Genomic DNA, 26,055 nt, shown 5'->3' with positions numbered 1-26,055 from the left:
ATTTCTATCGTTAGGAACTAGCCAATCAAATCCTGTGTCCCCAGAGCCTCCTTTCCCTCGTGCGAAGGCCCCGCCGGCTAAGAGGGACAGGAGGCTCTGGGGACGAGAATGACGAGTAGGCAAACAGGCTTGAAATAACAGTGTTTGTATGGAAATCCGATGCCAAATAATTTTCATAAAACATTGCTTTTGAAAAATTCATGAATTGGAAACTTTTGGCACTAGGAAAAGGATTTTAAGAAAAAAAATTGGAGGGATGTAGCTGTGCCAGAAAGCGTCCAGTCGCCGTTTTGAACTTTCCATACATTTCCCTGTATTTTTTTCCCGCGAACCATTTTTTAGTAGCAGTTTAACTGACGGCTGGTTCGCCATACAGAAAAATCTATGGAAAATTCAATACACTACTGGACGCTTTCTGGTACAGCTACATCCCTCCAATTTTTTTTCTTAAAATCCTTTTCCTAGTGCCAAAAGTTTCCAATTCATGAATTTTTCAGAAGCGATGTTTTATGAAAATTTTTTGGCATCGGATTTCCATACAAACACTGTTATTTTAAGCCAGATTGCCTACTCGTCAAAATGGCGTCGAAAACCGGGATAAGGCCTATTAAAACCCAGTGGTGTTTCAATTTGAATATTTTGTCAAAACCCTCCTAGCACATTCCGTTGGGAATGTTGGGAAAATAATAAGCGCCCACCCTCGAATAAGCGCCAACCTCGAATAAGCGCCCACCCTCATGGGTCCAAAATTAAATAAGCGCCCAGGGCGGTTAATCGAATAATTACGGGGCGCGGTGGATGGAACCCAATACCCGATCGTCGGATCTCTTAAGTCCATTGACAGCACCAAAGTACATTGCAAACTTTTATTTCTCTTTATTTTTACATGGCGTTTTGTTCTAAACTAAATCAGATTTTTCCGTTTGCGAGTATGACCATCTTTCAGTTGTCCTGTTGTCTTCTCAACCCTTTATCTGCAGGGACGTAGAGGGATCTCCACGACTCTTTGTACAAGGATTTTTGCACCAGGCTGGCGACACTTTTGACCAATACGACTTCCCTGCCAGATCCACGGCTCTGTAGTACAAGTTCGCAAACGTCTTACACCGTTTGACCTTCCTGAACAGCACACCGAGCCAGCGCTTCCTGCGTCCGAATAATTTTTCGCATAGTTTGTACATGTCTTGTTTGAATGTCCAGTCACAATGTGATTTCGTCCATCTCCAGTGCTGACCCTGTGAAGAGTATCAATGGAAAATAAGCTCAATAGCTCGAATGGTTGCGCCAGTACTGAAAAGTAATGTATTCTGGGCCAAAAAATACCTGACTCCAGTTCTATAATCCAGAACTCTCTTTGATGCTGACGGAAGGGTTAAATGTTAAAGGGCCCAAGTCAGCCACACCTTTGTTTTTGTTTATATGCGAGAGCGTGGCTATTATATTTTATTCGGAGCATGTTGAAATGAGCGAAATAACTGTGAAACTAGCTACTTAAGATAATGAAACATATTTTCAGGAACACAACTTACAGTTAAGCAATAAGATTTCGCTTCACCATGCAATATCAATAATTTCGATGGCATCGAAAATGGCGGAGGCTGACTAGGGTCCTTTAACCAAGCGCTTTGTTTTTCTATATTGTAAAGCGTTTTGAAATATAATCCTCGGTTTGAATCGTCCTTTAGAAACTGGGCTGTTAATCAAATCATCACATCATCACCTCTTTCTTACGGTCTCTTCTTTTGCCGTTGCCTAGGGGGTTGGAAACTTTGATTTTCCCGCGGTGCTATTTATCGTGTGGTACGAGGTGGCTGTAGCCTTTGAGCCTCTGGATATACTTGTTAAGTGAAGCCATTCAGATCCGGGATTCAAATATACACTCAGGTTAAATAATGGGCAGCATTTTCCTATGGTACCATTTATGGTGCCTTAAAAGGTGGTTGATATCCCAAGTCCGTGTATAAAACCTGAAGTGTGACCATTGAAATGAAAGCTAGTGAGCCGGCTGCACCCAGGCCGCTGCACCAAGGCCTGATGTTTGTTAAGTGATAACGTTTGAAGTTCTTTGCAGTAAAACTACCAAAGAGCCATTTTCACGATAGCCGTCCCACGCAGTCGTTTTTAGAGAGGGAGGCTATTTTTACGATGTCGTCATTACTACAAAAACAAAAATCCTTTAGTTTGTTTTTCTCTCTTGCAAATTAGGAAAATTGTTTCCTAAACCTCACTGGGATAAGCAAAATTTAAATAAGAAGCAAAAACGAAGAGGATTCTGGTGGTTGTAGTAAAATAACGTCATCGCCTATTGATGCTGATAGTTATTAACTTGTTAACTAATTAAGTTATAAAATAATTTTCGTCGTTCCTTACGCAATCATAACAGACATCGTGCTTTACACAAGCAGGAGTGAAGGTCTTCTTGTAAAAGAAAGGAAGATTTCCTGGGACACTACAGCCGTTGGATACTATGCGGCAGTTAGAATCTGGCATCACTTCCGGGTCCATGGACAACAATAGCAGCAAGACAAACACGTTGACTTCTATCTTTCTCATGGTGGAAGCCTGTTTAACAAAGAGGCAGTTACTGATGGCAAGTGGAAATGCGTTTGTACGAATTTGACAACATTTTTAACAAGGTATTTGGTGTTAGTAGTTATCGCCCGGCAAGTCTAATATGATGTTATCTAGTCACCTTATATATATCTGATAATTACGCTCGTGAGCCAAAAAAACCTTTAAACCGGGGCAAATTTTACAAAACTATAAGCACTTTTTTTTACAGGACTTACCTTCAAGCTTTGCCGTTCTCCTTAAAACAACTACGACCGTCGTAGAGTATGCAAAATCCGGTGTAAAGAGATAGACTTCCCGGTACCCGTTTTCTTATATAGTGATCAGAGGTAACTCAACACTCCTGTTTGTTCTACTAATGGATATATCTCGAGACAGCAATAGTTAACCTGCTGTGATTTTTTATCAGCGTAGATATTGTGGGGTTGTCTGTTAAGAGACTGGGGGATGAGCGATAGACCACATGGTCTAGTGAACAAAACATGGCGTAGTCGCAAGGATAAACACCGTGTCAATTTCTTGTTTTTTTTCCCGCCGTATGCTTAATAGGCACAAAACTCAGCAATCTCGCACTTTAGCACTGAACATCTTGGGATTTACTCTGTGGACACTTTTGAACTCATCGAAGCGGCCCTTTTGGCGGCTATTTTATACGCTCGCTACCAATCTTATCTCGACTGCTCGCCATCGCGATCGAGACAAAATCGAAGCCTTACTTTCTCCGGTCGAGGGCAGCCTTGACACAGTTTACTCGCGTTATACAGGATATGCTGCCCAAGCCAAGTCCTGAACCTCCCAATGAGGCCAGTGCTAGTTCAACAACAACAAAGAGTCAAAGTCTTCAGTTTATTTCTTCTGAAATTGCACGAGTCCCACACCTGGACGTCGCTTCTTCTACTCCCGACGGATTCCAAATTTGGAAGCAACGATGGAGCTCTGAAGTAACAATCACAGGTTTCTCTACAGTCTCACAAGAAACCCAACTAGCTCTATTTACAAATGTCCTTAGTGATGATACTGTAAAAAATGAATCTGTTGGCCCTCCCTGATGTCAACGCTTTCATTGAAGCTTTCCAGACCCAGGTATGTGGGAGCACAAGTGTCTTTGTTCACGGATATGAGTTTCATAATAGAATCCAAGGGCCAAATGAGTCTTTGCAAAAATTTTACACCGATTTGCAGTCTCTCTTGAATAAATACCGGTACGAGGATTGTTGCAAGACTACAACCAGGATGTCTTGTAAGGAACGCGCACTTCTCGTCAGATTAATAGCTGGTATAAGATCTAATGATCTCCGAAAAAGTCTTTTGTGTATGCAAGACCTAACCCTTGGAAAAGCTGCACAACATGTTCAAGTTGATGAGGCTACCTCAATTCAGGCTACTCAGTTTTCTACTCAAGTAAACAAGGCAGGTGCATCTACTTACAAATAGGGAAAGGGGACTAAAACCTCTTACAAGCAGAGCCCACCTCACAGTGAAACTCGGTACGAAACTCCTAGAAGATGGAAATTTTGCATGAAATTTCATACCTTCAGAATGAAATTGTGCCCTGCAAACAATTCCATTTGCAAATTGTGTCACAACAGAGGCCATTGGGCTAACTCCGATTGTAGCCAAATCATCTAGTAATCCCTCCCTCAAGTTGATTTTGGCTCTTGGAGAATCTCAGACAAGTGCAACTGCATCTGTGAAGTCCATCAACGTTTCTCCTATGCCCAGTGTAGGAAGTCACTGCCACGTTGATTTTCTCATTGGAAATCACAACTGGATTCAGAGTTGCATGATTCAACCTGGTGCTAACATAAACTGTGTTGGCTATGATTGCCAATCATAACCAATTTGAAAAATTGCCATGTTCCCTCAGGTGTAAGCATTTTCGAGGCGGCCGTTTTTTGCTGGCTTTTACAGCTACCTGTTCTGAATAAAACTATTTCAGAATATAGGGGCCTATTTAGGCTACATGGTTGCACGTCTGGGTGGCAAAAGCGAAAAACTGAAGTGTTTACTTTTTTACTGAAAATGCTGCGATGCGCCAGCGAGGAAGCGTGAATATAACTGCCGCCGCGAATTTGGAAACTAAATTTTCCTTTATTAGCCCATCCTCAACCGATTAAACAACTCAAACAACTGATTCGCACATCGCGCTAGCTATGAATACGATCAGGTCAATTTTTTTTGGCTTTTTATTCTCTCGACGAGGTTCGCGCGAAAACCAACGTAAAGTGAGACGAAAAACGACGTGGAAAATTTCCTCTGATCACAGGTCGATTTATTAAAGCGCCGCTTGTAAAACCACGCGTTCTAGTGGTTTTAGAAGTCAGACGCTTTGACCATCAGATTCTATCGAGTTACATAAAAATTTCGCTGCACGCGAACTTTTTGATAAAATTCTTTTTATAGAGTGCGGCGCGCCTTTAATCAGAGCGCTATTGTTAACTTCATCCCGAGGTTCATCCCAGTTCTCTCAGCCAACCAATGGTTCTACATCGTCCACGGTGAAGATGGGGTTGTACTTGGCACCCCTGCTTGCCGAGCTCTTGAAGGCATAGACGAGCAGTGGCCCTTGTCTACTCTGAAGGAAAGAGCGCAGTTTTCTTCTTCAACTGTCAAGACAGCTCATGCGACACTGTTCATGCTTCGGCTGAATGTCCTCTGCCTGATTGTTCTATCTCGAAAGTTCAAACCCAAGAGCATCCACTTTCTGAAGACGAGCTATTGTCTAATTTGAATTGGATACGCCACTCTAGCAACTAAAGTGTGTTCCCAGGTCCATATTCTTTAGGCCTCCTCAGAGCAACCAGTTGTCCCCAAGGATGATGAGACTTCTGTTTCTTCTCTCTTGCAAGAATATAAAGACGTCTTTGATGAGACTGTTGTACCTGCAATGTCAGGTGAACTCTTTAAGATCAACCTTAAACCTGATGCCACACCCTGTGCTCAACTAAAAGCACGGAAAATTCCTATCCCTTATCTGGATCAGCTAAAGAAGCAGCTTAATGAGATGGAGCAACTTGGAGTAATCTCAGCGTATGAAGAGCCAAGTGCTTGGAGTCACCCGATCGTAATCGCCCCAAAGAAGGACAGCGATTAACTCCAAATTTGCATTGACTTCACTCGTTTAAACCGTTTTATCCAACGTGAATATCATCTGAGTAAGTCTCCTTTTGAGGCCGTTACAAGTATCCCACAAGAGGAACTTGCATTCTTCTACAAATTTGATGCTCGCCATGGTCACCGGCAAGTCCCACTTGTTCCTAGGTCGCGACCTCTCACCTGCCTCATTACACCCTTTGGTCGCTATGTGTGCAATAGGGCTACATTTGGGATTAAGAGCATCTCTGAATGGTTAACCGTCGTATGGACAAGGTCGTTGCTGGCCTAGAAGGCGTTCGTAAGATTGTTGACGATATTTTGATCTATGCCCCAACTATCTCTATTCTGAAGAAACGTAGCCGTGCCTTCCTCGATCAGTGCCGTCAGCATGGTGTCACACTCAAGCAAGCAAAGCCACAGCTTGCTGTCACTGAAGTAGATTTCGGTGGCTTTCGCCTGTCGGCAACGGGAATCCAAACCAGTCCTGACCTCCTGAAGTCCATTAAGGATTTTCCTCGACCAAGGAACCTCACAGGTCTTCGCTCACGGATTGGTCTGGTCAACCAGCTTAGTAACTTTCTGTTCTCACACAGGATGCAGTCTTCCAGTCGCTCCCTGAACACAACCATGCCTTCGTTGAAGAAAAATCTCGCCTGAGTACCACGCCTGTTCTAACATATTTTTGGGTTGATCGACAAACTGTTCTTGCTACTGATGCGTCTCGTCTTAAAGGACTGGGTTTTGTTCTGCTTCAGTTGGTAGATGATGAGTGGAGACCTGTTCAAGGCGGCCCACGTTTCTTGACTCTTACAGAAAGCCGTTATGCCATGATAGAGCTTGAGGCTCTTGCTGCTTGCTGGGCTATAAAGAAGTGCAACATGTACCTTCAGGGCTTACAACACTTCACCCTGCTCACCGACCATCAACCTCTCATCCAAATTTAGAATTCTATGGGGATCGCAGAATCCAGACTCCAACGTCTTATGATGAAAATGCTGCGTTTTCAAACGTCGCAAATTTTGGAACAGTTTTTGAAAGTCTCCGTTTCCATTGGCGTTTTCGGGCGTTTTAGTGTGGACGATAGGCGAAAACGCATCAAAAAGTATGCGTTTTCAAATGAAAACGTATTAGTGTGGATGGGGCTAAGTCCGTCCTCATTCCATCTCATTACCACAAGCTTCTCTTGTCATTCCTCACCCTTAATTTCCTCCATTCGGGTATTCTTCTGTGCTGACTTAGTATATCGCCCAATCGTTGATCCATCCACCTCTGATTTGAGTCTGTTTTTCCTGCTGGGTGTAGTAGATTAATTGTAGTTTCAGGCCCAATTTCTGCGCCAGGAGCCTGCCTGCGCATATGTTTTGGCAACTTTAGTCAATGTCTGGCGATCGCTATCTGCAGGCTTCTCTTTATACCTTCTTACTGCCTCTATTACTGGATCTTGGTTGCCATAAAGTTTGACCGCCGCCTGCCTTGACCTTGGTCAACTTATATTCTTCCTCCACCGACTTAAGACCTCTTCCTCCCAAATTCCTTGGGAGGCGGTATATTAACTCTGTTGATCCTAAGGGGTGCTTGACAACGCTCTCCATAGTGACTCTTCTTATAGTTCTCTGTCTAGTTGCTGGAGATCGAAAATTGGCCAAACTTGGGTCCATATCATATGGTACAGAACGGGCAGTGCGAACTGGTTAGATGCCAACACTTCAAGATTTTAGTCAGACAAAGGGCTAATCCAGATGACTGGAATTCTCGGTAGAAAGACTTTTGCTACACCCTGTTTATTTATTTATTTATTCATTTATTTATTCACCACGACATACAAACATAGAAAGTTACAATGAATAATAGACTAGGATTACAAGTACATAAGTTTAGAGTAAATAATAGTAGTAAAAGAAGTAAGAAGTGGCGAGGAGACCTCAAGAAACCCCCGGGCTTATACTGAGAGGTCTCCTCGGAGATATGTTGGGACTTTAAGACCAGTAAAGACATTGTATTGAGATTTTTTAACATACGGTGGTGGTAAGACTATAAAGACATAACAGAGTCGGACGTTTCATGCAATTAACTGAGGAAATCAAGAAGCTTTCTTTTGAAGGTGGATAGACTAGGGGAAGACGTAATTGATAATGGCAAAGCATTCCATATTTTTGGCCCTCTATAGAGTATAGTAAATTGCTTGATATTAGTTCGGCAGGTGTGAGGTCGAAAATGAGCTGAGGTTCTAGTATCATAATTATGAATTTGACCACCAGTCGGAAATAAATTTAGAAAGGGCGAAGGCAGCAAACGTTGGTGATAGGAAAACATAAATTTTGCAATATAAAAGGAATTCACTTTAAAAATATCTAGGATATTCAATTGTACTTTTCGAAGAATTTCGAAAAATTAGGAAGTAGTGAGATTGGTCTGTAATTAGTGAATAAATCCGGTTCATCACCTTTAAATACAGGAATCACTTTGGCAAGTTTTAGCTTGGCTGGGAATATTCCTTTGGAAAAGGATAAATTAATAATATTCTTAAGAGGTTCCGATACTACTTCAAAAGTGTTTTTGATAACATACATAGAAATATCGTCATATCCTGGGGCTTTCCCAGACTTCATGGACATACAGATTCCATTCAGCTCTTCAACAGTCGTCGGCTTCAAAATCAGAGACTCATTGAACTGATCATTCAAAAAAGAGTGGAAAGAAGAGTTCACCGGAGGTATTTTCGCTGCTAAATTAGGTCCTACGTTAGCAAAATAATTACAGAATCCATTTGCTATTTCTACAGGGTCGGTAAGAATGCTACCATCAGATCTAAATGACGAAGGAAAAGGAGGTCTACATTTACGCTTGTTGATAACTTCATTGATTAATTTCCAGGTCTCCTTTAGGTAATTTTTAGCCGAAGCAAACCTTTGGTCATAATAATGGCGTTTGGCAATTCTAATGAGATGGGTTAATTTGTTTCTGTAAGACTTATATTGTAACTCCCTCGTTGGATTAGGTGATCTCAGTAATTGTCTATACAGCTTGTTTTTCTTTCGAACAGAAGCTAATAAAGATTTGGTTATCCATGGGGAATAAGACCTTTTACAATTCTTAACTTTATGAGGCTTCAATGGGAAACATAAATTATAAAGCCGCGAATATTCGGACAAGAATTTATTGTAAGAATCATTGGGGTCTTTATCATGTAGAAGTTCAGTCCAATCGACTTGAGAGAGGCGAGTTTTGAAATTATTTAAATTTACCGTAGAGAAGTTTCTCACAGGTCGGTTGCCAATTCTTTTATGAACATGAACAAAAGAGTCATCAGAGACATAGGCAAATACTGGAAAATGATCGGATATGTCACTTATGACAATGCCTTTTAAGACGCTAGGTGAGACGCTAAGTGATCCTCCTGCTTGATATTCTCCATATCTCCTAGGAATTTGTCAAAGGATCCTAGTTTAAAGCGCTTTTCTAGCCCGGAGTCACCTCTCTTAACAAGAACCAATATACACTTCTATTTATTCCACTGAAGTCCTACATACATCAAAGCATCTCTCGTGAAAGTCATCACCCTTTCCAGTCTGCCTTCAGACGCCGCAAATACCTAAAGATCACTTTTGAACAGGAGATGCGTGACTTTCATATTGATGGGCTTAGAAAGTTTATATCCCTCAGTCGCTTTCAACTTCCACGCGATGGGATTGATGCTTAGCGTTTTATTACTCGTTTCAAAACTTTCCCTAATTATCCCGACGACGAGTGCACCTTTTTTTCGTTGATTGCTTGTGATCTTGTTATGCACTTATATTGACGTGGTTATAATTGGATGTTTAAATATCATGATCATACCTCGAGTTTCTTAGCCTTCCACGCAGTCGTTTTTAGGGGACTCGTATTACCTCCTCCCCACAAACGCCTGCTTAACCGAACGCCACATTCCTTTTCCATTGTTTTGTTCTCCAAAAGTCACGAGACTAGCGTTCCTGTATTAACTTTACAGCCCCACTATCCCCAATCTGCCACATTGCGCTGTACTGTGCCCAACTGCAAGCTGCAAATTATGTTAACTTCGTTATAAACTTCTTGACCCTCGTTTTTTCCGCAGTTTTTAATAGGTGCAATAACGATTCCTTTCCTTATTCGGAACGATTCTTTTTGAAAGTTTACGAGCGATTGAATAATCTGTGGCAACTAGCCTTCGAGCGCGTGATAGGCCAAACCGTTTACCCTTGTTAAACTAAGGCATTTCTTTTCTAGACATGCAGGGCCAAAATCCGTTAGAGCAAGGACAAGAACCACAGGGATGCTCAAAGGAGAAAACTTACGCGAGTACTAAAAACGCCGTTTCCTTCTTTCCAAGGCCGTTTTTGTAGTACAACGGCTATTTCAGCAAGCTAACGCAGTTTGATCTGTTCGAGTTTGTTAGTTGACTGATTAAATTCGCAGACAATTTTAGCACACGGAATCTTGTGCCGGCGGTTATCCAAACTTATGTTGACTTTGCAAAAATATTTTGCACTTTAAATACCACTTTAATCCCCCCGAAAAGTTAAAGAATTATCTTTGAGGCGATTGAGGCCTTTCGAACAGATACGTATCGAAACGTATCATTGGATGCTCCTGGAGCATAAAACACAAATAGTGGAGAAATCGCAGAGAAAGGTTAAAACGCAGAACATAAAGAAATCGCAGATAAAAGGAAAAGGCGTATCAGTAGAAAACCCAGGCACATGGCTGTGAAAACCTATATAGTTGAGTGGCAAATGATAGCGAAAACACAGCTGGTGGCGGAGATATTTAAAAGGAGATTGAGGGGAGAGAAGGCCGGATGGCAAGGGAACAGTGAAGCAAAACCAAGAAAGTGAAGAAAACGGAGATGGCAGGTAGCTTGGATGGTGGAGAAAGCCGTCTGGATAGTAGAGAGAACACAGACAGTGGAATAACACCTACAGTGAAGTAAATGCAGATTGTGGAGAAAACGCACATGAAACGAATGGAAAAATGCAGATAACTATAGAGAACGCGGATGAACAGTGAAAAAAGCACGGAAACTGAATAAAACAAAGACAATGGAAAGTTTTGTGGATTGTGGAGAAAAACTGGATGGACAATGTCACTGTAGGGTGAATGCTCTTGCAAACAACTACAACATGTATTCATGAACAGCTTTTTATTATTATTCCTAGGCTACAAAGCGTTTCTTTTTTCCTAACCTAACATTCCATGCCTTTTTGCTGTTATGTGTTTTTTCGCCTCCTTTCTTTTGTCCTAACCCCTCAAGGTCTTGTAAGGACTTCCATGCTTTATGACACAAGACTTTTCGCACCAAGACGGAGAATTGTTACTGTAATGCTTCTTTCCAAATCTTCTGACTGCCTTGTAGTAAACCTTTGCAAATCTCCGACACCACCTCTTGAAGAATCTCTTAGCCTTGCACAGTTTCTTCATGTCGCGTAGGAAAGCTCTGTCACACCGGTATCGGGACCATGAATAATCTATTACCTACGAGGAGAAAGAAGAAGAAATTGATCAATTCAAGAGTGTCTGACACGCTGTAGAAAGGACAATTTTCTGGGATACATCTGGTCGGCGAACACCAATCCGGTACACAAATTATCAAGCTATCACTTATCAAAAACTGAGGATTACAGTTGACATTTTCAGAAAAGAGAAGGAGGTTTATGAACGAAGAAATCAAATCGGGCGAAAAAAAATCCTTTCTGGTATCTTTTTATTAGTTATTTCTTTCAAAATACATTGGACCCTGCAAGTTTTAAATTCAGGTATTATTAGGTGCCTTTGATTATGTACCAAACCTTACACAATAGTATCAGACATCATGTTTGTTGCAAGCTGGTTTAAACGTCCTCTTGAAGAAGAACGGAAGCCCGCATGGTATAGAACAACCATTGTGTTTCACTTTGCAGCGCTTGGAGGCCGCTTCCGGGATAAAAGGCAGTATCAACAGCAGATGAACACGTGAAAGGCTATCAGTCTCATATCGAAATTCTGTGCAACGAAGAACACATTAAAAATTATTAATTATCTAACAACAGTCTGCCTGTACATCCTATTTCTTTGAACTGCATATCATTTAATTTGTTTGTTCAATATTTACACTTTTACCTCTTCCGAAAGAATAACAACTTATTATTTATTTTTACTCGGAATGCTTCTGCGCCGCAAGTTCCAAGGGATCTAACGCCAGCATCATGAACAAAACACCAGATAACTTAAAGTCGAAAAGGCTCGGCGACAATTTGGAAGAGATACGGGCGTCAACAACAACAACTAGAAGCCGGGGTGTAGAAAACAGCTTCCAGCGTAGAAGGATACCAACATCATTTGCTTCAGGAAACAAAAAAGGAAGACGCGGATAAGAGGGTCTATAAGATGAAAGCAATAACGAAGCAACGCTTGTAGCGGAATGAACACGACCGTCACTGAATTTATCATCATGTCGACGAATTAAGTCGCGTATTTATTAACTTGTGGTAAATATTTCCTGCCTTGTAAGCTTTCAGAATTTATAACTAGAGAAATTAGTCTAGTCTGAGCTGAGAAATTTTAGAGGTAACAGATTTATCCTTCAGATTTTACACCACATGAAAGTAAATTACGAGAAACTAAAAATATAATTAAAGCTGTTTATTACTGACCTTTGGTCAACACTGATGCCGGTCCGTCTTTATTCTTACCCGGATTCTTAATATTCGATATAATACTAGATGAAACAGAACGGGATCTTTTATCTGACTGAATAGATTTTGAGCCCTGGATTGACAAAATCAGTTTTTCTAAGCATTGCTTAACAATACCTGATTTTTTCTCCTACGTTACGATGTTAGAATTAGTTTTAATTATAGGTAGAATGTTGTACTGACGTGGTGCATAGTTCTTTGTGAATGTTAATCATATTCGGACAGGCAACAAGACGAAATAAAATGTGAAGTTTTGCTTGCCATTTATAGGGAATTTAACCGGCGAAAAACGCGCTATATTGCTTGCCAATGTGAAACTTTGGATAAATGTAACTTCGGAATGTCCCTAATCAGAGTTTCTCGGTTAGGCGCTTGCTCACATGTCCTCCACGGTGTTTCAGTGTTTTAAGGAAGCAAGCTAAGCTTCAAGCTTCAAGGACAGTGACAGGTTGGTAGGAATGAAAATATTAATACAGTCGAACCTCCCTTTGCGACCACCTCTCGTAAGCGACCACCTCTCATTAGCGACCACTTTTCCAAAATACCAAAAGTTCTCAGGTCAAATCGCTATAGATGGAACCTCTCGTAGGCGACCACCTCTCGTAAGCGACCACCTCCTGTAAGCGACCACTTTAAGAGACAATTGTTTAAAATTTTCCATTGTATTTTTTAACCTCCCGTAGGCGACCACTTGACACACAATCTGCTGTATCTCTCACGAGCGGAAATTGAAAAATGTGTCGCTGTAACATATTGGCCACATCATTACAGCGGACGCCGTAAATCTCACAGTCGGAGCTACCAGAAGTGTTAACCGATGTAGCTTAGCATTGAAACAATTGATAAAATACACATGCACTTTACTTCGCACTGAAATAAACTTTAATCAGATTGAATCCCTTGTAGGAAAAAAACTCTGTTATCTTTTATCTTTCTTATCTTTTTGCTTATGTTCCATTCCCTGACAATTTAGACAGCGCTACCTAGAGTAATTTTCACTGGAGGATGCTTAGAGTTCTTCTCTCAGACTGTACGAGAGTTTTGACTCGTAAAACAACATTGCACTGTGTTTTGAAAAAAAAGGAACTAAGTAGTGGACACGAAAATCTCAGCAGCCTAACATGTCGACATTGTTTACACTTTGAATTCCTTTGTTCCAATTTTATTAGTTTTATATTATTTGTTTGGCTGTAAATGCTGCTGTAAATGAAGTAAACTTTTTCAGAAAAACAAGAAAGGTTTCTTTCAAGGAAAGTATGTCCCATTCTGCTGACTCGAAACACACAATTCTGGTTACGAGAGCCGTACTTCCGCAAAAAGGGGGCGATTGTTTGCTCCTTAAACAATTCAACGACTCACAACAAACAATTTAAAAATCACATTAAAATTTGGACTACAGTTAGGTGGTTTTTGGATTTTGATTCGTTGATTTGGAAAGATTGCGATCTATATTTTGCAAAAATTAATGAGACAGAAAGCACTTTTAGTTTCTTTTGTTGATTAGATACAAGGAGAAAAGATTTTGAATTTTTATATTTGCTGATTAAGCTTTGATCTTTGACATGTTTCGTTTGTCACTGAACGCTGTCTGTTCCGTGAATACCACCACAATCAGACGTGTATTTACTGAAAACGACTTCCTTCATTAAACATATCTTCCTTAGACTTGACAGAAAAAGTTTTGAATTTTTATTTTTGCATATTGAGCGTTGCATTGACAAGTTTCTGTCAATGCCGCCGCGCGCAATTATATGAAAACGACTTCCTTCAGTGAAACGCGACTTCCGGACCTGTTTCGCTTCTGAAGTTTTCGCGTAAGCAACAGAAGTTTAAAAACCCGTTATTTTTTTGGCAAAGAAACGGAACGTAAAAACTGGTATAAAGGTATTTTGAAAGCCAAATTCTGACGTAACGGGACGCAAACAGTCCCACAGCCGCAAAACATGCATTTCCTGAAAAAACTAAAGAATTAAAAATATTTAGACGTAAAGATGAAATCGCCGTTGTCGTTGTTCACTTTCTTATGTTATTCAGATGTTACAATCAACGGTGTAGTTAGTGTTGTTTTCCCGAGAGTGTTTTCCAAGACAAAAATGTTTCCTTTGACGAACGAGACCCAAGGGAAACCAAAACTATTATCATTAGTAGTAATAATCAAACATTAGGGAGTGCGTTCGATTATCTCGATTCCAGGCTTTCTCTCCTTTGCCACTAGTTGGTGATGATGTCATCCACCCTTGCAAAACTTGCGGGGGATGCCAGATGCGCTTCTCAAGATAATAATAATAATAATAATAATAATAATAATAATAATAATAATAATAATAATAATAATACTTATATAGCGCTTATCCAGTTCTGTTCTTAGCACTTTACAAAGTTTTAAAAAATCATATCTGTTTAAAACAATTCGAAAAAAGATGAGTCTTAAGTTTACGTTTAAAAAGATTTAAATTGTCACAAGAACGGATGTCGACAGATCCATTCATTCACGATAATCAACGTCGACTCCTGTCTGTATCAGGAGTGCGCTTTTTCTACATTGAAAGCAATTATTATTAATTAGTAAAAAAAATCTAAATCTTGGGTACTTGGAGCTGATTGTGGCTAAGTGGAGCTCAAGTAGAGCCATAGAACCCTAGCTTCCAATTTTTTATGTCTTGAAGCCCTAGAGACCGGTATTTTTTCGGCCCGTAGCTTTCACGGGTTTGTGCAATTTAGCGTGTTTTCTCTGGTAGTTTGTACAGTACTGTAACAATTATTTTATTGCTGTTTATTGTCATTTCGTCGAGTCACACTGTCGTTGTGTGAAATCATGGTGGACGAGTTTGAACGTTCCCTTCTTAACTCTACGCTACAATCACATTGGATTTTTCGTTTCAATTTTACTTCTATGTCAGCAGGAAATCTGTGAGTGACACAACTTCTTTGTCCCAGTAAACAGCGTGATAACGACTTAGTATCGATTAATAGGGCTAATCGATTAGGACGTGCTATCAATTAAGTGTTGGTAAGTGCTTGGTATCAAGTAGAATTATCACTTTGTTTCTATCTTTACCAACTAGTTTGAACTCCTAAGTATCAGTGTAACATGATATTCTCAAATAGCGACAAAAACTGTGCTTTGCAAGAAATACAGAGAACTTTGGTACTTTACAAAACAAGTCTTTACGCAAATTGCTATTATACTTTATACAAAAATGGCTTTTGTCTGCATTCAAATTAGCCTTACTAGCCTCATTCATGGCAAAATATTATTTTGATTTTTGAACTCAAAAACGAGATTTCTAGGGCTATTTTAAATGCAAACTAAAAAATATTAAGATGTCAGCCATAGGGTCTATATGGTGTTATCTTGATCTGGAGCGACTTTCATCAACTGAGTTATATTGTGTTCGTTAATATAGAGTCAATATGGGCTACAGTCTTGTGCAGTTTTTGCTATAACTTTCTCTTGATCCGTTCAAGCTAAAATTTTATCAAGACTGACCGAAATGTACTTCGATTGTATTCGACATAATTGTTTGAGCTTCAATCTCTCCCCCTTTCAGTTATTCTTTTTGGCGTTATGCGGTATTTATTTGATTAACCGCCCACCTTCGAATAAGCGCCCACCCCAACCCCTCTCCCCCCCCCCCCCCCAAAAAAAAATGTACTATTCAAGCGTGAAGTGCGAGGAGCGTCAGTTGTTTTCCAAAACTGGTTTTAGATACGGTAGTCAATGATTTTTTATATTGTTTACGGCTTGTTTTTGTTAGCTTCCGCACTTTGTTTTGTCTTGTTGAAGCGAAATAATCTTGTTATCCCCTGTTGTGTTATTCTATAAAAATGTCCTCGCTTGCTGAAAATGTTGGGAAAATTATAAGAGCACACCCTCGAATAAGCGCCAACCTCGAATAAGCGGCCACACCCATGGGCCCAAAATTAAATTAGCGACCAGGGCGTTTAATAAATAAGGTTCCTAACATTCACGGGGCGCGGTTGATGGAACCCAATAGCCGATAGTCGGATCTACTAAGTCCATTGACAACGTCAAAGTACATTATCAACTTTTATTTCTCTTCCTGCTTACATGGCATTTTGTTCTAAACTAAAAATATATTTTTCTGTTCGCGAGTATGACCATCTTTCAGCTGTCCTGGTGTCTTCTCAACCCTTTATCTACAGGGACGTGGAAGGATCTCCACGACTCTCTGTACAGGGAGTTTTGCACCAGTCTGGCGAAACTTTTGACCAATACCACTTCCCTGCCACAAACACGGATCCGTAGTACAAGTCCGCAAATGCCTTACACTGTTTGACCCGCTTGCTGAACACCACACCGAGCCAGCGCTTCCTACGTCCTAATTTTTTTTCGCACAGTTTGTACATGTCTCGTTTGAACGTGTTGTCACAATGTGATCTCTTCCATCCCCAGTGCTGACCCTGTGAAGAGTATCAATGGGAAATAAGCTCAATAGCTCGAATGATTACGCTAATACTGAAAGTGAGTAGTGTAGTCTGGGCCGAAAAATACCGGAGTCCAGTTCTCTAAGTGGCAGAACTCTGATTGATGCAAAGAGAATCGTTAAATGTTAACCAAGCGCTTTGTTTTACTATATGGAAATGCGTTTTGAAATCCCCAGTTTGATCATGTTTTAGAAACTAGGTTCTTAATCACATCAGGGAGTACCCTCTTCAGTCTTAGGGACTCTTCTTTTGCCGTTGCCCCGTTGGACGGAAATCGAGAAGGGTGACCCTGTTAATTTTCCAGCGATGCTGTTTATCGTGCGGTTCAAGGTGGCTTTGGCCTTTCAGCTTCTGGACATACTTGTTTAGTAAAGCCATTGAAATCCGGGCCTCAAATATACGCTTAGCTAGGTTATATAATGGGCAGCACTTGCTTATGGTACTGTTTATCATGTCTTAAAAGGTGGTTGATATCAAAAGTCCGTGTATAAAGCCTGAAGTGTGACCATTGAAATGAGAGCTAGTGAGCCGGCTGCACCCAGGTCGGTGAATAGAATTTTAAAGAAAAATACTGATCATTTCTGTACAAAGTTGGTTTTAACTCTCAAGTCTGTGGAAAAAGATTTAAAAGTACAGTGAAAATGTTCGTTTCTCCGTTTTGAAGCTCTTTGTAGTAAAACTACCAAAGGGCTCTTTTTCACGATGGCGTCATTTACTACAACTACCAAAATCCTTCAGTTTGTTGTTTTCTGTTGCAAATTAGGAAAATTGTTTTCTAAACCTCAATGGGATTAGCAAAATTTAAATAAGAAAGGAAAATCGAAGTGGATTCTGGGAGGTAAACTATCAACCGAGTTAGGAACCGAGTTGGGAGCCGAGTTAGGAACCGAGTAAGGAGTTGGCAAGCGAGTTAAACAAACTTTGGGCGATTGGAATATTGATCAGTTTGAGACAAGTTTTTGGCTGTTTTTTGTTGTTGTTGTTGTTGTTTTTCAAAGTAAACCGTCTTTGTATTAGCCTAGCATCAGTTCTGATCAGCACTTTACCTCTAAACTAGGGATTTCGCCTGGTTAGAAATAGAATGCCTTACTTGAAGTTGAACTAAGAATTTTGAAGTCAGTCAGGTTATAGTCGGGATGACCACTCATTGCTCAACAACTTTCTTGTAATAACTTTGTTTTAATCGATCTAACAATGAATCAATGAAGCAGTTTACAACGAAACTTAAACCTTGTTTTTCTAAGACTAAAGTTCAAATGTGAACGAGAGGGGCACGAGAAAGAGCGGAAAAGATATTGCGAGCCCCGACAAGAAAAGGACCGCTACGCGGCCTATGTGTAACCTCTGTTGGCGTTTTCATCCACTCCCGCTCCTCCCTCCCCGCATCTACTCCTGTTCGCACCCCATTAAGTTTTGCGCGCCCCGCGCTGTCGCGGAAAGAGAGGTTTGCTGAATTCAAAGGAAACAAGCAAGTCATTAAGCGATTTAAGGCTATTATGTACTTGAAATCTGGATCGTGGCAAATGTCCTACATCGAAATTAATTTTAAGTCATGCAATGGTCTCAACCGCAGGTTTTCACAGGCTCATGATGTCAGGAAAGATCGAGTGGTCAAATACATAGTTGTTTATCGCGACTTTTAAAAGAGCCACTGATCAAAAGAAGAATTGCCAAAATGAGCAATTCGAACGCGATTTGGATGATTTTTGGCCGAGATATTGTAGAGCGAAGGTCTTTGATTTTAGCGGTGAATAATTTATTGTATTTTATCGTGTTTTGGACCCCAAGAAAACGCAAAAGCTACAAACTCTTGAGAGATCCTGTGGTGCGCCTTTAAAAGCTTGACTTCGATAGATTGAAAATCGCAGTGAACAAATATGAAGGCAAGATACGAGCCCGAGGCGTTCCTGGAAAGTTGGTTATGCTGTTTTCAGCCTTCGACCATACTGTCCTGTCGGCGATGAATCCGTTTTCATCTCCAAAACGTACGCTGTTAATCGGTTTCGATCTACCTGAAAATTGCTGTGTTTCTGAACCACCATGGTGACTTTCAGGAATGAACCTGGCAAAATCAAACAATCGCATGAAAGTGTGGCCAGCTGAGGTGAAAGACGGCGACTTAAGGAATTTACCACATAAAATAGAAGGTTTAGTGAGCTACAGGAGAGCTAAACTCACAGTCTAAAAATGTACGGTGTTTACGTTCTGGCGTAGATATAATATTCATACAGTGGGATTATGGACCCTTTCTACTGATGGATTCCAACCTGGCAACTGTTACAGGTACGCAAGACGTTTTTCTCTCCCCAGATGAAAGAAAAAGCCAATCGGTACATATATATCTCATCGATATATGGGTTCCTCACTCCGTCGGTTCCCAACTCGGTTCCTAACTCGGTTCCTTACTCGAAAGATAGGTATTCTCAAAATCGAAGTGGATTCTGGTTGTTGTAGTAAAATAGCGTCATATATCGTGAAAATTGCCTATTGACGCTAAATAACTAAATAAGTTATAAAATACTTTTCATCGCTCCTTACACAATCATAACAGACATCGTGCTTAAAACAAGCAGGAGTGAAGGTCTTCTTGTAAAAAAACGGAAGGTTTCCTGGGACACTACAGCCGTTGGATACTATGCGGCAGTTAGAATCTGACATCACTTCCGGGTCCATGGACAACAAGAGCAACACGCCAAGCACGTTGACCTCTATCTTTCTCATGGTAGAAGCCTGTTTAACGAATGAGGCATTTTAGTGAAATTCAATTACTGATGACAAGTGGAAATGCGTATTATACGAATTTGACAACATTTTTAACAACGTATTTGGTGTTAGTAGTTATGGCCCGGCAAGTCTGATATGATGTTATCAAGTCACCTTATACATATATCTAATAACTACGTTCGTCAGCCAAAACGAGGAAAATTTTACAAATTTTTAGGTTAGCACTCTTTTACCAACAGAACTTACCTTCGAGCTTTGCCGTTCTCTTTAAAACAACTACGGCCGCTGTAGAGTATACAAATTCCGGTACCCGTTTTCTTATATAGTGATCGGGGGTAACAGAACACTCCTGTTAGTGCTACTGATGGATATATCTCGAGACAGCAATAGTTCGAAATACGTAAATTAAAATACTGATTGATTGTTCTTCACATGCTGAGATTTTTTATTAACGTAGATATTACTCTGGAAACTCAATTTACAAAAGAACACAGCACTTGCCAGAGGCTGTACTAATTTTAGTTTTCGCTCTTTGACCAACAAATCAAATTAAGCTGTATTAATTAAAGTGAAACAATTAGCCTCTGCTTGCGACAAAATTAATCAAACGCGGTGCTTTGGTTTAATCAATTTTCTCTATTAAATTCTCAATAGTAATTGGCGAGTATTTTCTCCTTACATTATTGATTCATTGTCAAGTAGAATGGTGATGAGAAAATCGAACGAGAACATTAATAATTAGCCTTGGCAAACTTGAGACGTGGGTGTTAATTTGGTCAATCGTTTTCACTAGTTTTGATTCTCATATTGATTAAAACGCGCCCAATGTTTGTTTTAGCAAAAGGCATAAAACAAACAAAAGAAAGAAATATTAAGAAAATATATTTGACGTTGTTTAAACTAATTTAACAACTTTGTCGAATTTTTGATATGTTTTTTCTTTTTGTCTCCCACACAACGTGAAAACCAAAACCAGCTTATTTCCCTGAAATTGTCTACTCGGCATAACGTTTTTAAGACATTATTCCGCTGAAAACGTGTCCCCTGTTTTACAGTGATAGGGGCAACGTTCATGATCTTAATCTCATGTCGTTTCGTAGGGGAAAGACATGGTGCCACTCGGGATTTTCTCTTATGTAATTAGCTTTTTTCAGCGATACTATTGAGAACGTGCGACACATGCGAGCGCACGTGATCCTTGCCCATCGAGATTCCTCCCGGGAGGCGATTTTCGCGCGCCCTACCATTCCTGAGTCCACCGATAGTGCATCCGTTTTCAAATTTTGTTCTTTTGCTCTTTCAACACCTGACTTGAAGTAAAGACGGTGGTAACATGGAATGCCTCTTATCTCACTTCTGTTCATTGGTGAGCTGAGTTATATTTGTTTTGCGTCTGTGGTTATTTCAGTTTTCAATTCACTAAGGGGCGCTCACTCGATGCAGACAGAAGGTGGAGGGGGACGACGCATAATCGCTAGGATGGGGGATCGGAGGGGATTGGGGTAAGTATATGGTGTCCCCTAACTGGAGGAAATACAATGTATCTCCAGGATCAGCAATGTTAAGAGCTTTCTCTGCGGTCAACAGAAGGATTACAGGATGAGGCGCACTCATGCAGTGATATGCAAATCGATAAACCCAGATAAATTCAGTATTTGCCGAGCATTATTTCAGTTTGTTAGTGATTCCCAGGGGGGTACTCCGGATTTCAAGTGACGGGGATAATAGAAGGTTTTTTTGGGTTTGAAATTTTCGATTCCGGGAATTTTTTGGGTAGGAAAATTTGGCAAATATTTTTTTGGGTGGCTTGATTTAAGTAGGGGATTTGTTTGGGTATTCAAAACAATCTGAACAGTCTGAAGATTCGTGGTAGTGCTCCCGTATCCCGGCCACGTTGTCATTCTGCATAATGTTGTTGTTGAAACTACAAGATGTTCTTGGGTGTCTGGGGTGTTGTTAGAATGACTACCAGATGCAGAAAAGATAATTTCAGATGGTATGATGAATAAACAAACACAAACATTTAATTTGTAATGTTTTTACATTTCGTGTTATACCATTTAAGGCTTTCTGAAAATTTTTAAGGCTCGGAAATTCGGCATGGGATTTTTTTGTGGTTAATTTTTGGTCCAGTAATTTTTTGGGGTTTTGATTTTTGCCCACATTCGATCATCGCCGTCACTTGAAATCCGGAGTACCCCCCCCCCCCCCCCCACCCCCGGTAGTGATTTAAAACAAAGACACTGGAAAGTTGTTATTTTCTCTCATATGCATAGCGATTGTTTACTCTGACCAAAGACACACTACAAGTACACTGCATTGTTTCTAGTTTTGTTCTACATCATATGCGCTGAATTGGAACAGTTCTAACCACTCAGGACAACACTGGGATCGCCGAGACCTTTGGCACAAGTAAAGGCCGTGCACCAGCCCGGAGAAACCTTCTCGAAGTTTGCGTGGCCGAAGTAGTCGACGGAGTTGTAGTAGATGTCTCCCGCGGCCTTGCAGCGTTTGACCTTATCACTAGCGGTCGCCAACAGGTTCTTGATCCAGTTCCAGACGTTCGACACAAACCGTTTTCTGTTGCTGGTCTCCTCGCACAGTTTGTGCATGTCTTTTTGAAAAGCAAGGTCGCAATCAGCTCTGGTCCATCCAAACACCTGACCCTGTCAAGTAAGAAAAGCCGAAAGAAGTACATCATGACTTTTTCTTAATGCACCATTTGAAAAGTTGGATCCATAACCGTTAAAGGATTGACCGTGCCCTTATGTCCCTTAGGCAGCAATCAGTCATGATTATACATTAAACCTATCAATAAGGTGATACAAGCAAGCTGCATGATTTTACCCTTGTAAACGATATCAGTTTTGTTTTCGTATAGATGTATCCGATGGCTATATGAACCTCTCCTCTTTTTTTTTCAGTTTCGGACAATTGTTACCGTTTCGATCTTCTAAATTTGAAGCTGAAATTCGTCTTCGAAATTGTGCATTCTTAATCCTCATGAAATTAAACGAACGCTTTTCATTGTCCACACCATACCATGCTATCACCAAACCAATAGTGCAGCTTCACTGCTCACCATATAACCCACATACAACCCACAACTTCTTGATTCACTCTGACGAAGGGCTCAATCAAGTACTTGAAACGCCAGCACTAGAATCTCTTTAAGATGACCAAATTATCATTTTGAAACTGACCCTGTTTGAAGGGTAAGCCAGCAAGCACCCTCGTCAATACTGTTTAGGGAGAACTCCGGGGCTTTTAGGTCACTCTGTTCGTTAGGGAAAGAAAAACGGACCTATAAGTAGTATGCAATAAAATCATACACTTACACAGCTATAGCAGACATCGTGTTTGTTACAAGCGGGAGTGAACTTTGTCTTGTATATAAACGGCAGACCACACGGAATACTGCAGCCATTGATGTGGACCGGGCATGAGGTAGTGCTTGTTTGGGTCGTCCCTTCAGAAGGCAAAGACAACAGAAATAACAGCATACAGAAACTTGAGACTTGTGCTCTCAACATCTTGAGTTACCTGTTCCAAAGTGAAAAAAAGTTTCCGAGGCTAGAGTACTAAACTAAATTGAAAGCACTAAAGTAATTTGGAAACTGCCTTAAGAAATTGAAATTATACACTGTATATTTTTTTCTTTCAATGCATAGTAAACACGAGTACGAAGGAAAGCAAGTCAAATTTTGCATCATGAAACAGCGAATCGTCCGTCAAGTAAGTACAGTACTTTGAATTCTCTGGTCATTAAGAAAGAAAGAAGAAAATTGCATGTATGACGGTCAGTTGAGATGCTTACTGGTATTTTCTCTGTCTGGGTCACCAGGTATTCTGTGGACCTCTAACTAACTGAAGATGAAACCCCAATCAGAATTTAAAGCAGATCTCCAGTTGGCTAAACATCAGTATAATCATCGGTACCTCCTTAGAGATACCCGATATGTTTTTACTCCCGGGGCCTTTTTAAAATTTTAAGTGCCATTAGTGACTTATGTACTATCAAAGTAGGACTTAAGTTCAGTAAACTATAGTCTTTTAGCAAGAAAAGTCTTCTTCAGTATTCAAACAACACCTTATACGTCGTGTCAATACAACGTTTGTTTATCAAAGTTTATTTTAGTTGAAAAACCGCCGCCTGCTTAGCATTTCAAGTGGGGCTTCTTTAACGTATTATACTCTATAAATCAAATGAAGAAATTCGAGTTTGAATAATCAAGAGTTACTTTGTCTATAAAAAAAAGGTTATCTTATCTTTTTGTTGTTTCTTGTCTAGCTCAGACCAATTCCAATTTTAAAGAAAAATGGGTCGCTTGCTGAACATTTTAAGGGGGTAACGAATTCCTTCACCACAATCGATTGGAGCCTGTCGAAGTTTTTTTTATAAGCTAAGTTGACATGCAAAAAATCCTTCTTGCTTGAAGTCGGTTAGTCCGAGATAGTTTTCTCTCCTTAGGGACCTTCAGATTTGAATACGAGGCGAGATTGAGTACGACTACTGACGACTTTTCAAATCTAGTGTGTGTGGTTTAGATAACCGCTTGTCACACCAGTCTTGTTACTAAGATCTCCTTATCTGTTGGTAAACAACGGAAAGGAGCGAGAGTTTTGGGGATGCAACGGGTTTGAAATTGAAAGTCGTACTCTTACGCAGTCTCGTTCTTGTACTTTAATCTGTGTTTCTTATTTACTAGAGCAGGGAGCCGAGTTGCCGTCTGATATTAAAGTCAGGAGGGGGGTTATTGCGCAAATAATCTGCAATCAGACATCATTTGTTGCTGTTGCTTTAGAAAGGAGAAGAAGGATCTGATCGCAAGCTATCAGAGAAGGTTAAAGTTTGCACAGATCAGCGACGAAGTGTGGTGAAGTCCAGTTGAAAATGAAAACCCACTGGCAAACCGTGAATTTATTTGAAATGTTAGTGAACCCGGCCTTGATCCGGAAAAAAAAAACAAAACAAAGAAACGCTGGTTTCAAAACTTACGTGCTGACTTTGAAAACTTGTTAGGAAAAAAAAAAACAAAACAAAACAAAAAAACGCTGGTTTGTACAACAATCAGATCTGTCCTAGAATATTGCGCTCCCCTCTTCCATCACGCGCTCCCCGCTTATCTCATTGAGGATGTGGAGAAAATACAGAAAAGAGTTCTTTCCATAATTCTCCCAGATATGTCATATCAGGACTGCTTGGACAGCCTAGGCCTGCCAACGCTAAAAGAGAGACGCAATGAACAATGTAAACGACTCTTTGATTCAATCGCCAACAACTCGGGGCATAAACTACACAACTTACTGCCCTCAAGAAATGAACAAAGCTACTGCTTACGACAACAGAGAACATATAATCTACCACGCTCGCGCACAGACTGCTTTAGACAGTCCTTTGTGTATGCAATGTCAAAAGATGCCTAGCAACAAACAACGCGTAGAATATAGCTAGTAACCATACATATTTTAATCCCATTAGATACTTATATATTTCTATATCATGTACATGTGTTTGTAATTAGTTTTAACATCATGATTTACCTATTTATATATTTCTCTGTAAAATACGTAATTCAGTCTAATGACTGCGATGTATTTTTGAATAAACAGTCTATTCATTCATTCAAGTAAATTTTAAGCATCAATTATTCATTTTCTATACCGAAGTTAGCAAACATTTGAACAGCTGTGTTCACTGTTGAAAAGCAACATGGGAAAATTTTAAATGCAAGGCTTGTCACAAGGATCTGAGTAGAATACGGAGTATTTACACTTATTTTGAACAGCTTCGAAAAAGAATACTACCAATTTTCAGCTCCGAAGAAAGGTTGATAATTTTTAGTTTTTGCTTCTTGGGTTTCTCTAGGTCATCAGATAGATCAGTTGTCTTATGGAACTTCTTCTTTCCTTCCTCTTAGAAAAAAAGAACAAAAAACAAACGAAAAGCTAGTCTAATCATTTCGTTGGCGGCAGAAACTTTACACAAAAGCAATGCTTGTGGCTCCAACAGCCTAATTTGCTATCATAATTCACTGAAGGGGCTAGGGTCGGACCTCCGTTATGCCCCCCTCCCCACATACTAAAGGGGATTATTTTGATCTCATGCCTCAAGAAGGGTGGATTGACAGAAATATCTTTTCAACTCCGAATCATGAATTTTGAACAAATCAAACGAACGCTTTGAAAGTTCTGATACACGACCACCTTCAGTAAGTCAGTGACATAATGAACCTACGAGTTGTGTATCTCAAATATCGATGTTATTATAATTATCGCCGTCCTAACCGTCAACAGTTTTTTTTTGATCTTACGGACTGACTGAGACTTGACTTAAAATTACGTAGGCGAAAATAGAGTTTGATGTTTCTCTTCTCCATCTGGTCGAATTTCTTTTGTTTTCCTTACTTTTCCACTAACATTTCATCCTTGTGATACAAATTCGACACCATAGCGGCGTAAATGGTATATCCTGATGGGTCATACATGATGGGGCAAACAGCCATGCAACCCGAAAGCTCTACTA

The 26,055-nt window shown here is 40.2% G+C and overlaps 3 protein-coding genes across 3 annotated transcripts; all 3 read right to left on the bottom strand.

Annotated features, from left to right (window-relative positions):
* Positions 1-852: 852 nt before the first annotated feature.
* Positions 853-2,928, bottom strand: LOC146480303 (uncharacterized). The gene is made up of 3 exons (XM_085109297.1): positions 2,790-2,928; positions 2,371-2,562; positions 853-1,235 (listed from the first exon to the last, which is right to left on the bottom strand). Exons 2-3 carry the CDS (start codon positions 2,551-2,553, stop codon positions 963-965), a joined length of 456 nt encoding a protein of 151 aa, XP_084965423.1. The 5' UTR covers positions 2,554-2,562; positions 2,790-2,928; the 3' UTR covers positions 853-962.
* Positions 2,929-16,394: 13,466 nt separating this feature from the next.
* On the bottom strand, positions 16,395-19,885 carry LOC146480302 (conodipine-P3-like). Its single transcript, XM_085109296.1, has 3 exons — positions 19,776-19,885; positions 19,344-19,535; positions 16,395-16,781 (listed from the first exon to the last, which is right to left on the bottom strand). The coding sequence occupies exons 2-3, from the start codon at positions 19,524-19,526 to the stop codon at positions 16,518-16,520; spliced, it is 447 nt and encodes a 148-aa protein (XP_084965422.1). The 5' UTR covers positions 19,527-19,535; positions 19,776-19,885; the 3' UTR covers positions 16,395-16,517.
* A 1,911-nt stretch (positions 19,886-21,796) lies between these two features.
* Positions 21,797-23,446, bottom strand: LOC146480301 (uncharacterized). Its single transcript, XM_085109295.1, has 3 exons — positions 23,347-23,446; positions 22,868-23,072; positions 21,797-22,195 (listed from the first exon to the last, which is right to left on the bottom strand). Exons 2-3 carry the CDS (start codon positions 23,060-23,062, stop codon positions 21,896-21,898), a joined length of 495 nt encoding a protein of 164 aa, XP_084965421.1. The 5' UTR covers positions 23,063-23,072; positions 23,347-23,446; the 3' UTR covers positions 21,797-21,895.
* Positions 23,447-26,055: the final 2,609 nt, after the last annotated feature.

This window comes from Pavona decussata, unplaced genomic scaffold, assembly GCF_977016875.1.
Source record: "Pavona decussata unplaced genomic scaffold, jaPavDecu1.1 SCAFFOLD_53, whole genome shotgun sequence".
NCBI classification, from domain to species: domain Eukaryota; kingdom Metazoa; phylum Cnidaria; class Anthozoa; order Scleractinia; family Agariciidae; genus Pavona; species Pavona decussata.
The sequence above is the reverse complement of the archived record's forward strand: the minus strand, read 5'-3'. Positions and strand labels throughout refer to the sequence as shown.

Coding starts and splice junctions, on each gene's coding strand:
- LOC146480303 (XM_085109297.1), bottom strand. CDS start 2,553: ATGAGAAAGATAGAAGTCAACGTGTTTGTCTTGCTGCTATTGTTGTCC. Junction 1,236..2,370: donor ACGATGTCTGTTATGATTGC/GTAAGGAACGAC, acceptor TACTCTTCACAG/GGTCAGCACTGGAGATGGAC.
- LOC146480302 (XM_085109296.1), bottom strand. CDS start 19,526: ATGAGAAAGATAGAGGTCAACGTGCTTGGCGTGTTGCTCTTGTTGTCC. Junction 16,782..19,343: donor ACGATGTCTGTTATGATTGT/GTAAGGAGCGAT, acceptor TACTCTTCACAG/GGTCAGCACTGGGGATGGAA.
- LOC146480301 (XM_085109295.1), bottom strand. CDS start 23,062: ATGTTGAGAGCACAAGTCTCAAGTTTCTGTATGCTGTTATTTCTGTTG. Junction 22,196..22,867: donor ACGATGTCTGCTATAGCTGT/GTAAGTGTATGA, acceptor CTTACTTGACAG/GGTCAGGTGTTTGGATGGAC.